Source organism: Acipenser ruthenus, chromosome 4 (assembly GCF_902713425.1).
Source record: "Acipenser ruthenus chromosome 4, fAciRut3.2 maternal haplotype, whole genome shotgun sequence".
In the NCBI taxonomy this organism is placed as follows: Eukaryota; Metazoa; Chordata; class Actinopteri; order Acipenseriformes; family Acipenseridae; genus Acipenser; species Acipenser ruthenus.
Genome location: NC_081192.1, coordinates 5239315 through 5251681, shown reverse-complemented (window position 1 = coordinate 5251681; position 12367 = coordinate 5239315). Strand labels below are relative to the sequence as shown.

Here is a 12367-nt window from a genome sequence, read left to right as displayed (position 1 = left end):
CATGAAAATGAAAGAAATTTTTCAAATAGGGAAAAGACAATGCTGCTGTCAGAATAGTGATTGAAAGAGGAGTAAAAACAGAGAGGATACTCAGAGGAGAGACTGCACTGAAATACTGGGTCACCGAACAAAGACCAGGTTTACACGAAGAGGGAGAATTTCATATAGGAGACCAAACCTACAGTATTTCCGTTTAACAGAATTTTTTGAAAATCATAAATCACGTATCAGAAATCAACCAATCACAGTGAAGTATTTGCCAAAATTCTAGTACACCTTATCCTGTGTACAGATGTCATTACGTGCATAGAACAACCACACCTAATTCCAATATTAAAAAAATAGAAACAAAAAAAGACACCTACCTGGTACCTTTTGTAAAATGGATCATCCTATTATCTTCACTCTTTCTTTAAATTTTGAAACTTTTACATTTTGAAATTTTGAAAAAAAGTGTAACTTTGTATTGATATAAAATTGTATCCAAATATGAGCAATGGTCCTACTCTTATCTATTCAGTTCTACTTGTTAACTGTAGGGATATGTAACACAAGTATTCTTAAGCTAAAAACGCATAAAAGATTAATCCTCAAACTGAACACAGTAGGGATTCAAGGAAATGCATGCAAATCGATTATGGAGTGGTTAACATGTAGAAAACAGAAAGTACTGATTAGAGGAGAAACCTCAAAATGGAGCGAGGTAACCAGTGGTGTACCACAGGGATCAGTATTAGGTCCTCTGCTATTCCTAATCTAAATTAATGATTTAGATTCTGGTATAGTAAGCAAACTTGTTAAATTTGCAGACTACACAAAAATAGGAGGAGTGGCAAACACTGTTGAAGCAGCAAAGGTCATTCAAAATGATCTAGACAGCAATCAGAACTGGGCAGACTGAACAGAAAATAGGAGGCACTTTTTTACACAGAGAATTGTGAGGGTCTGGAACCAACTCCGCAGTAATGTTGTTGAAGCTGACAACCTGGGATCCTTCAAGAAGCTGCTTGACGAGATTCTGGGATCAATGAGCTACTAACAACCAAACAAGCAAGATGGGCCGAATGGCCTCCTCTCGTTTGTAAACTTATGTTCTTATGTACGATGCTTACACAATACTGGTACACAACCAATATAATAACTAATATGTAACTTTATTTTAAAGAAGTGTGTTGCTGAATCACTATCTATGATCAGGCCAGCTGTTATTCAATGTTGTCTGTTTCTCAAAGTGGGGAAATGGACAACAGCCATTGTCACATAACAAGTCCACATCTTTGCTTTCTAGGAACAAACATTGAATGTGAAGGAACATATTGCATTAAAGGTTGTTTAGGCTATTAGATGAATGAGCGCTTATGACTTTATTTAATTGACTAGGTCTAATAAACAACTGTGCAACTTTATATACCGTCTGGCCCCTGGAACCAATATAATATGTAAGGTTCAAGCAAGACATGGGTGCATTAAAGCGCATTGTGATGGTGGTCCACTATGAAAGGCGCTATATAAAATAAAGATTGCTTGATTCAGGAGATGAAACACAATATTTTCATTGACAGTAGTCAGAGCAATTTTACTTAACGTAGTCCTGAATATTTGGATATGTGGTTACCTGATAAACTGCCATTATAAGTAAATATGCATTACTTAGCTGGAAAGTGTCTGATGTCAAAACTCAGTTATCTTTTTCTGACATTAATATTACCTAATTCAACAGAGATGTGACTAAACATTATTAAATTACTTCGCATTAATACTAGTATCTCAACAGATGCAATTAATTGCTCTCTCTACTACATACTATGTGTTTTTGAAATATACAGAATTAAAAGTTTAAAAGTTAAACAGTTAACATTGTTAAAAAAAAAAGTGTTTACAGCTATTTTTTATCACTGATCCCATTTTCATTAAGTAGATTTTAAGTCGAAGATATTTTGGTTCTTTGCATGACTACAGTATATCCCCCAATGGTGGTGTAGAGTTAAAGCTATCTTGCGTGTCAGTCTTTCAGCCAGATTTTTTTTTAATGAAACAAGAGGTGATAGGGGAGGTGGAAGTTGTATTTTCATTAAAGTCATTCTCAAATGAAAGCCTTGATTCCAGAAGGAAGCAGCATATACACACCCTTGAGTGATGATGTGGGGAGATTTGTTTGAGCTGAACATCTGTGATTTACTGACCCCTGACATCTGGAAGCTTTAGTCTTAATGTTGTTGTTACTTAAACTGAAACTCTAACCCTGCATTAACTAACACTGGTTTTCTAATCCTGGCAGGGGCTTTGTTTTGGTGCCTTCTGGACATAGTTCCTATTAAAAATGAAAAAGGGGATGTTGTTCTTTTCTTGGCCTCCTTCAAAGACATCACAGACACCAAAGTGAAGATTGCTCAGGAAGACAGAAGGGAAGGTGGGTAACAGAAGGCACTAATTGAATGTGGAAGAGTTCTTTGAAACACTAACAGTTTAAGGATTTCTGTGAGGTTGACGCATCTGATTTATAGAATTTGGGAAGAGGATTTAAATAAGCGCAAGCGTATGTGGAAATACGTTTTCCTGGCAGAACAGCTTGTTAACATTTTTTTTTTTTTTACAACTTACACTTTAAAAGGGCCTGACATGTTGGGCTGACAAAGCATGTCTTAAAACAAAAACGATTTTATTGTATCAGTGATACCAAAAAAGTAGTAATAGAGCTAGAGTAGTATTGTCAAATATATAGCATCACAGCATCTTTATGAGCATAATAATATATTTTTATGTAAACTAGACCTACATCTCTCCATTCTACTTTTTTCTCTATTTTCAAAACAGAATTACAAAACACATAGTGGATAAAAGAATATGAACAGTATGTATGTCACACTAGAATATGAACAGTATGTATGTCACACTAGAATATGAACAGTATGTATGTCACACTAGAATATGAACAGTATGTATGTCACACTAGAATATGAACAGTATGTATGTCACACTAGAATATGAACAGTATGTATGTCACACTAGAATATGAACAGTATGTATGTCACACTAGAATATGAACAGTATGTATGTCACACTAGAATATGAACAGTATGTATGTCACACTAGAATATGAACAGTATGTATGTCACACTAGAATATGAACAGTATGTATGTCACACTAGAATATGAACAGTATGTATGTCACACTAGAATATGAACAGTATGTATGTCACACTAGAATATGAACAGTATGTATGTCACACTAGTTGCATATATCTATACAACTGCTTGTGCTTTTGTAGTAAAATGTACTACTTATCACAAGTCAGTCTGACTGTCTGTATGTCTCTGTATTGTGGGTATCCACTGACAGATAGGAGAGAGACAGGAGAGATATCGAGTTGAAAATCAATACAAAAATGGAAAAAAACAAAACACAAATGGGAAAAACACAACATACCAAACAAAAATTAGCAAAAACAAGTGACTGAGCGCTGCTCCCATCATGTGGACTGTCACTTGCTGGTTCATAGGCCTTGAGGGTGTGTCAGAGAATCCTCCTCCCAGACCTGCACACCGACAGGAATCTGCCGTCAGCCAATCTCCGACTGCCATGCATCCCGGTAAACACCCAGTAGCGTGTCTCAAATGGAGTGTCTCTCATTCTTTTACACTTTTTAAACTATTTACAAAAACTAAAAGAAAAACAAGCAAAACACAAAACACACTATTTCTATGCGCAGGGCCACAGCCCTGCCACAACCACACTCACATGTTCACATGCATCTAGGTAACTGCTTGTGCAAGTGTGATGAAACTTGCTTCAAGCCATTGAATCTGCAGGTATATGGAGGCATCTGTGCGTCAGTCTAGCCATATATATCTGTATGCAGCGGTCCAGATAAACTGCGTACCTGCTGTTTTTATGCATTAAATATGCACTAAATTTAAATTTAATATGTGAAAATATGCATAGCAATTTTTCTGCACAGCTTGTCTGCCTCCCCTCCCGCCTCCCCTAAAACTTCCACTAACAACTACATCTCCAAGAATACAATGTCTTCAGTTACAAGGAAACTGTACAGAAGAAAAAGCAACCCAACAAACATTATCCAATCTCTGGCTAGCCCTGTTGTCTTTGCAGCCAATCACAGTAGAATAAGAAAAATTCAAAGCTACACAGGTTGAAGTGTAAACACCTCAGTCAAACTGTTTTATAACGTATTAATGCATTTCCTTATTTAATTTATCTGTATAGCTTTATATTTAAGTTTTAACATGTTCACTGAGTTTAAGAATGTAATGTTAAAATATAAGTAACATAATTAATTTGCAGTCAGTGTGATACATCGAAAAAATGCATAGAACACATACGTGTTTGTACAGTAGTTCAAAGTAACATTGCAGTTACAATGGAAGGCTCTTTTTTAATGCCTACCCCATTACCATTAAAGATTGTACAGTATTGATCAAGATTACCCATGACTTCAAGGTAATGTTGCATTTTACCCCCTGAAAATACATTTTACTCTTTCTGTGTTCAAATTAGAGGTTAAATTACTCCCAGGCCCCAAACCTTATCTGGAGCGCTGTCTGTATATCACATATTTACATCTAGAGAACCACTTATCTGGTAGGATGAAAAGAACATCCTTTAGCACACATTATTACAGTATTAGTATCAGAATATGTCTGTCTGTCTGTTTTTATATTTAATTAAAGAAGCTTTTATTCAGTTGTGATAAAACATGATCTTAATGTACTATGTCTGTCTATCTGTATATAAATCGCTTGATAAATATGTTCCTGGGTGTGTTTCTTATTTTTTTTTCTGCTAAGAAATACTTTGAAAAGGGTGGGGGGGAATCTACATTTTACTGTTCTCAAATATAGCATATTGCAACTATAATACATTTCATATGAATATGACATCCCAAGAAAACTGCCACAGCGAAATACTGTAATTGCAAAGCTTCCTAATAAGAAGAAACAATCTTAGCCACTAGGACTGACCTCACAGGATATAAGGTGAAGGGAAATTCATTATGTTCCAAAAATAAACTGCATGCTTCTTTTATATTGCAGTCATAGCTAAGTATTACAGATGATTTCAGTGGGCGAACTGGCCCAGTTTCTGAGCATTAATATTGCATGGTATGCTGGCCACTGGGCATAGATCTGAAAACTAACACAAACAGTTTTGTAGTGAAAGCTTTTTGAATGAAAATTGTATTCATTAAAAATGGTTACAATAAACACTGATAAACAATAGAACATGTACATGACATGACAAACTGCTCAACAGTACATATGCAGTACAGTGATGGTGAGTAGATGTACCTGCCAAGTTAAAAGGCAATTTTGTCACATGATTTGATTGGATGGAATTAGGAAGGGCCAGGCACTTAGAATTTTCAAGACAAGCTCACAGACTGGTAAAGAGAAAAAGTATAATAACTCATTATAATTGTAAGGGAAATGGAAAGAAACCAAAAAAGAAGATACATAGTCTTAGAAAAACAACAGGGAAATACTGTTTTGTTTAGTTTTATTAGTCAAGGAAAAAGTAGTTTTATGTTTTTTTTTCTGATTTCCTTATATCTTAATAGAAAAGCACAAGGGGAGAGTGAGCACCAGATCCAATTTCAGCTCAGAACGGATACGAAGTCGCACTGTGCTTTATCACATCTCTGGACATCTTCAAAGAAGAGACAATAAGAATAAAATTAAAATCAACAAAGTAGGTGTATGCTGTTTTTATTATATTCATTGTGTAATCTTCTACTATTAATGTATATGTTGTGTGCTTAAAGGATCTTTGCATGCTGCATCAGGTTTTCTATTATGTATCTGTGATATAATACAATAGTGATATTTCTAGGCAGTACTGTAGCTGGTAAATTGTTTTTAGTAACCTTTGCTCAGAGCTGGAGCAAAAATATGCCCAAACTCTGTTTAGCACAAGGCTACAGCGTTAAACCCTCATGAAATGTCATGACTTGAAATATACAGTTACAGTGTGTTCTGTTACGTATTAGCATAAACATGTAATGGAAAAACACAGCTGCTCATTGCTGTTGTTATAATACTAACACCACTGCTGTATCACTTCATCAACAACAAATGTATTTTATGGGGTCGTTTAGAACTGAAATGATTATATATACAATCGCATACAAAAGCATTTGGGCAAAAAAATGAGAAAAACCACAAAGAAAGTGACTTCTATAATTTATTATTATTTATTTCTTAGCAGATGCCCTTATCCAGGGCGATTTACAATTGTTACAAGATATCACATTATTTTTACATACAATTACATTATTTTTTAGACATTATTTTTTATATACAATTACCCATTTATACAGTTGGGTTTTTTTACTGGAGCAATCTAGGTAAAGTACCTTGCTCAAGGGTACAGCAGCAGTGTCCCCCACCTGGGATTGAACCCATGCCCCTCCGGTCAAGAGTCCAGAGCACTAACCACTACTCCACCACTGCTGTATCACTTCATCAACAACAAATGTATTTTAAGGTGTTGTTTAGAACTGAAATGATTATACAGTCGCATACAAAAGTATTTGGGCAAAAAAATGAGAAAAACCACAAAGAAAGTGATTTCTATAATTTATTATTATTATTATTATTATTATTATTATTATTATTATTATTATTATTATTATTATTTCTTTCTTAGCAGACACCCTTACTAATTTCTAATTGTTCTAGCGAAAGATTTAAATTAAAGTAGAGATTCAGCTTTATAATAAAATGAAAAATAACATGCAAAAACTAATTTCATACTTTGACAGAAGTATTTGGGCACCCTTACATTAGTATTGTGTGTGCCCACCCTTTGCTTCCTTTACAGCTTGCAGTCTTTTTTTGTATTTTGAAACCAGTTCCTGGCATCTTTCCGGAGATATTTTTGCCCATTCTTCAACACATACAGTTTTCAGTTCTGCAATCAACTTTGGTTTCCTTTTTGCAACAACAAGTCAATCCACAACATCTCGATGGGAGTCCGGGGACTGAGATGGCCAATCCATAACTGTAATCTTCCTTCTTTCAGAAATTCCTTTGTAGACTTCGTAGAATGCTTAGGGTCATTATCCTGCTGGAATACAAACTTCCATCCAATAAGCCTTCTAGCACTGGGTAACAAATGAGAGTGCAAAATGTATTGATATTTTGCAGCATTCATTGATCCTTCTACAATACAAAGGTCACCAGTGCCTGAGGAAGAAAAACAAGCCCATACCATCACACAACCTCCACCATGTTTAACACTGGGCATGATGAACTTTTCTTTAAATTCTTCTCCTCTCTTCCTCCAAACATATTGTTGCTTTTTTGGTGAAAAAAAGTTATATTTTGGATTCATCTGATCATAAAATTTGGTTGAAGAAATCATCAGGCTTCTTCAAGTATTTGCATCTTGGTTTTCGCCCATGGACATTCATCTTGTTAAGGTATTGTTGAGTTGTTCGCTTGTGAATTTCTTGACAATTTTTTAACAATTCTTGTGTCAAATCTTTTGCAGTAATCCGAGGATTTTGCCGGGCTGCTTGAATGATTCTTCTTTCAGATTTTGCAGAAATCTTTCTTGGTCTTCCACACCTGGAGCTAGTTGCAGTAGTTCCTGTTCTCCTGTGTTTGTCAATAATAGCTCTCACAGTGCTTTTGGTAAACATAGTCTTTCAGCTATTTGTCTGGTAGTTTCTCCTTTTTTGTTTAGTTGTATCACTGCCAACGAGATCATTGCTGTACCATTTTTGTTGCTTTTTTTAATCACAAATTTCCAATTTATTTTTCAGCACTTGATTATATAGTTATTCTATAATTATCATCAGGTGTTGGTTTTCAGTTGTCAATATATAACAATGAATGGGTTTCATACAAAATTGATTTCCCAAATACTTTTGTCAAAGTATGAAATTAGTTGTTGCATGTAATAATTTGTTGTTTTATTATTTTATTAATTTATATATTTTAATAGAACAATTAGAAATTACAGAAATCACTTTCTTTGTGATTTTTCTCGTTTTTTTAAAACTGCCCAATACTTTTGTCTGTATATATATATATAGATAGATAGATAGATAGAATTATTTCTGTTTACTAATACTTTTTATTTTATTTTAATTTTCTTTGACAGAATGTGTTTGGAGATCCACCAGCTCTCCCAGAGTACAAAGTTGCAGATGCAAAAAAATCCAAATTTATCCTGTTACATTACAGCACCTTTAAAGCTGGCTGGGACTGGCTTATTTTACTGGCAACATTTTATGTTGCTGTGACTGTACCATACAATGTGTGTTTCATTGGGAACGATGAAGTAACACGAAGCACAACTGTCAGTGACATTGCAGTAGAAATACTTTTCATTATAGGTAAGATCCATGTAGATGTCTAATTTCAAACTTTACTCCAAAGTATAAATCACTTCCTTTTTTTGTTAAAAGGACAAAATAATTCTGGGGTGAACGGTCAACATATACGGCAGCCCAGGAAATCCAAAGCACAGGTATTGAGGCAGCATACAGAAGTGGGAGAGATCTGGACAATTGATGTTAATAAATGTACAGGCTGGACAAAAGGGAGGATTCAAATACCAAATGGGTGGTATTGAATCAGTTAAGCTTCTTCCGAGAAAGACAACAACCAGATAGTCTGCAGAACCAATTAAAAAAAGGTTATATAGTCAAAGGTGTAGAATATAAATCAAAAGGAGGTTATGATTAAGTTGTATATGCACTGGTGAGATAATGATGATGTGTTTCCTTCTCCCAATCCTTACCACGTTCTAGCACAGTCTACATGCTGTGTGCCAAGAAATTGTTATTATACAATTTGTGTGCTATGCATTGAACGTCCAGGGACACAAAAACTATGAAAATGTTACTTCCTGTGGGCCTTTTGTGTTGACACTGTGTTTTCAGTTCCTTTAAAACTCAGTGGATTCTTTGAACTTCTTTCTTACTGCCATTATCAGTTCTATTTTTTTGTTTTTTTTATATCATCTTTAATGGGAGCACTTTCAATCAGTATAATTGCAAACTGCTAAACTTAGTGCAAAGTGACTTAGTTGAAACACTAATTGTACTATAAACTGACCAACTGAAACTTTGAAACAACTAAAGACGTCTGTTATCTGACTGAATGTCCCTGGCAGTAGAAACACGACATGTGTATGCAGATTGCTCGCCCTTGTCTGCAACTGCTCACAAATAATGCCCACACCTTCAACGTTAGTATGCTAGAAAATAACAAGAGCTTCTAGATATGAACTTGGCTGTGTAAAATTTTACAGGAATATTCACTTCAAACCTGATCTATGAGTGAAAACCCACATGACCGAATGAGTGGCCATGGGTCCTGAAAATGGATCTTGTGCACTGCATTCAGAATCAGTGCACATGGAGATTAAGGGCATCAAACTTCTCCCCAGCTCTACCCAAACATCCTGATATCCACCTGGGGCCGTAGCTCCAGGAAGAGGCTATCTGGCTGCCCCAGACCATGTCATGCTATTGAGATGTATATTTCCAGTCCGTCTTCAGAACTCTATTTTATATAGCTTCTGGAAATCTAACATTTTAAATATTAAAGAAACTATGATGCATTGTACTTTCTCTTTTTTTACCAACTCTGCTAATCAGGCAGAATTAACATAATATATTAACGTGTCAGCTGACATTGTTGTGTTTTTTTTTTAAGTCATTTGTTTTAGAATACAAATATGTCACATAATAAATCAAGGCATTTTTGTTATTGGTTGTTTATTATTTTAAAAAGAATCAGCGCAACTGTTTGTGGTAAAGTGGTTAACAGTGTGCAGGTGCAGGAATGCAGCAGTGATCAATGAACAGACAGACAATGATAATCCAGGTGCAATGATATTGTATTTGTAAATCCAAAGTCTGATGACAAAATAGCAGTAAACAATAACAATGAGAACAGCCACTACAGCGGCGTGTATTGCTCTGTTGTTAATCCCCGGGTTGGTCCGTAATAATAATAACAGTCCCGTTCCTAAACACCCACACTTAACACAAAACACAAACACAAGTCCACAGTGGGTGTTAAAGTGCTCGTGGTGTAAATACAGTTATTTGTGAAACAATGTGCAGTATGGGTAAGAGCTGGCCTTTGGCGACAGCTCTGGGTCATGTTCAGCCGTCTAATAATAACAAACAGTAATTTAGACACAACAAAAACAAACAAAACACTCACGATAACAACACAGGTTCTCCTTCCGGTTCAGCATGACCATACAAAGGTACAGATCATTTCGCTAAGCCCCCTTTTGTACCGTCAATCATGACCCCTTGGTTAACTAGTGCAACCGCTCCTCCAATCCGCGGCTGCCACGTCATTTCCCTTCTGAGTCAAAGATTTAGTGTATCGTAGCTCCACCCACTTTCTAGATAACCAACTTTCTTCTAACCCTGGGAATGAATTGTCTGGCCATCCAGTCCAGGGCACTCTGTTTACACAGATTTACACAGCACCCTCACAGGTTGGGAGAGAGATTTATCACCAAGACTCATTCTGTCTCTGTCACACTGTTATAAAGAGAAATTCATATTTTCAGATTAACTTTTTTTGTGCATGTTTGAAAACAAAAGAAACACAGTCTACATTGAAAGCACATCGGTCATAAGAAAAGAAGAGATTAGTTAGTGGTAAGGAGAGCCCAAGTACAAGACATCTGTGACTGAGAATTATTCTAAAAGGAAATAAATGACAGAATGGTTGTTTTTGTCTTTAGAAATGCGTATTTAAAAAATATGCTCCAGAAGAGACAACATTTTTTTTTTGATTTTTCAATGTCAATGTCAATGTCAAAATAAAGGCCAATTAAGTAAGATTACTGCAATAATTGTATTAGTTCTATGTACTTTAAGAATTTCCATTATTTGAGAAGGAGGTAAATGAGGATTAAAAGAAAAAATAAACACATACTTTGTACAGCACATGCACTGGCTAAGCCGTGACTACAAAAGGACATAGTTAATTTCTATACCAGACTTAAATTCATTAGACTGTAGTAAATATAATCTTCCATGCTGTGGTACTAAAACACTGCATTAAAAAAAAATATATACAGTATATAGACATAAGATATTACCTCCTCCAGTCTCTTAATGTAACATCAATTTGAAGTCACAAATTACTTTTGTTGAATGTTCAACGACCTTGCAAAACCTTGTTATGTATATCACTTACCAGACTAGACCAATGATGTATTCATTAAACGCCAGTGATAAAAGCCGTTCAGCCCTGCTGGGAACATTCAAAGAGAAACTGAAAGTAATGTTACTCTTACAAGTATAACATGCATAATTGAAAGAATGGTTTTGTGTCCCTGTTTTACTCTTTCACTTGTGTATGACTGGGCCTGCTCCACCACTCACTGATGCTGCATTAGACAGTGTTGTGGATTCTGACCCCTGCCATTGAGATGAAGTTAAAAGCTTTCTAACTGCTCGTACTAAATCAAAAATCAATAAGAGCAAAACAAATGACTAGTGCCTTCAGAACTGTTAGGCAATCTTGTAATTTATAATTGAATGTTTGAAGTTGTGGATGCTACTGTATATAAATACTTTAAAGTCTGTAATCATAAACCTCTTGGTCATCCAATCAAATTCAGAGCATTCATTATCCCACTTTTAAATGGCTGCTAAGCTTACAATTTTAAATTCAGTGTAGTGGTGGCGCAGTTTCAAATACTTGAGTGCAGTGCCCCCATCTGGATCATAATGTCTTTATGCAAATTTTCTTGGTTTAGAAAAAAAAACCTAAAACAATTAGTGTTATGAGAATTTGAAACAAAGTGCACAAGTTTGATTCCCACCCTCCACTGCTTTTCAATAGACTAATCAAAAACAAAATATGAAAAACACATTCAATAAACTGGACGCGCACAATCAGTAGTAATTTCACTTTCCACATTTGTTTGCAAGCATGACTCGGGTCTGCATCTGAACTGCCTTCTCAGGGAGCTGTTCATTCAATGCAGATCCAATTTGTTCATTGCCTATCCAATCATTTGCTTACGAAGGTGCCCTGTGGTGATTGTGCCACACTGTAGGGTATTTCTGTGATGTGGACATCTGTCCATTTTGGGTTGTTATTATTGCACAGGTCTTAGGTCCAGCTTATATCACTTTTGATATACACTTTTCTAGACTGGCAGAGTATCATAATACCATAACTTTGTCCCCAAATATACACCATTTATTTAACATTGATCAAAATGTTATGTTTTATTTTATGTTATCCATTGACACGGGCACATATAGATTTCATATAAGGTCTACACATATATTTTTTGTATTGCCTTAAATAACTGTTAGACACAGCCATGAAACCATTTTTTTTTTTTTTTTTT

The 12367-nt window shown here is 35.3% G+C and overlaps 1 protein-coding gene across 2 annotated transcripts in view; it reads left to right on the top strand.

Moving 5' to 3' along the window:
• The window catches only part of LOC117399756 (potassium voltage-gated channel subfamily H member 8-like), a 102948-nt gene that overhangs the window by 31375 nt on the left and 59206 nt on the right, over nt 1-12367 (top strand). For both annotated transcript variants that reach the window (XM_059021542.1, XM_033999124.3), the window contains exons 3-5: nt 2279-2410; nt 5577-5707; nt 8126-8360. In XM_059021542.1, the coding sequence (XP_058877525.1) occupies nt 2279-2410; nt 5577-5707; nt 8126-8360 (498 nt within the window). The remainder of the gene's footprint in view (nt 1-2278; nt 2411-5576; nt 5708-8125; nt 8361-12367) is intronic.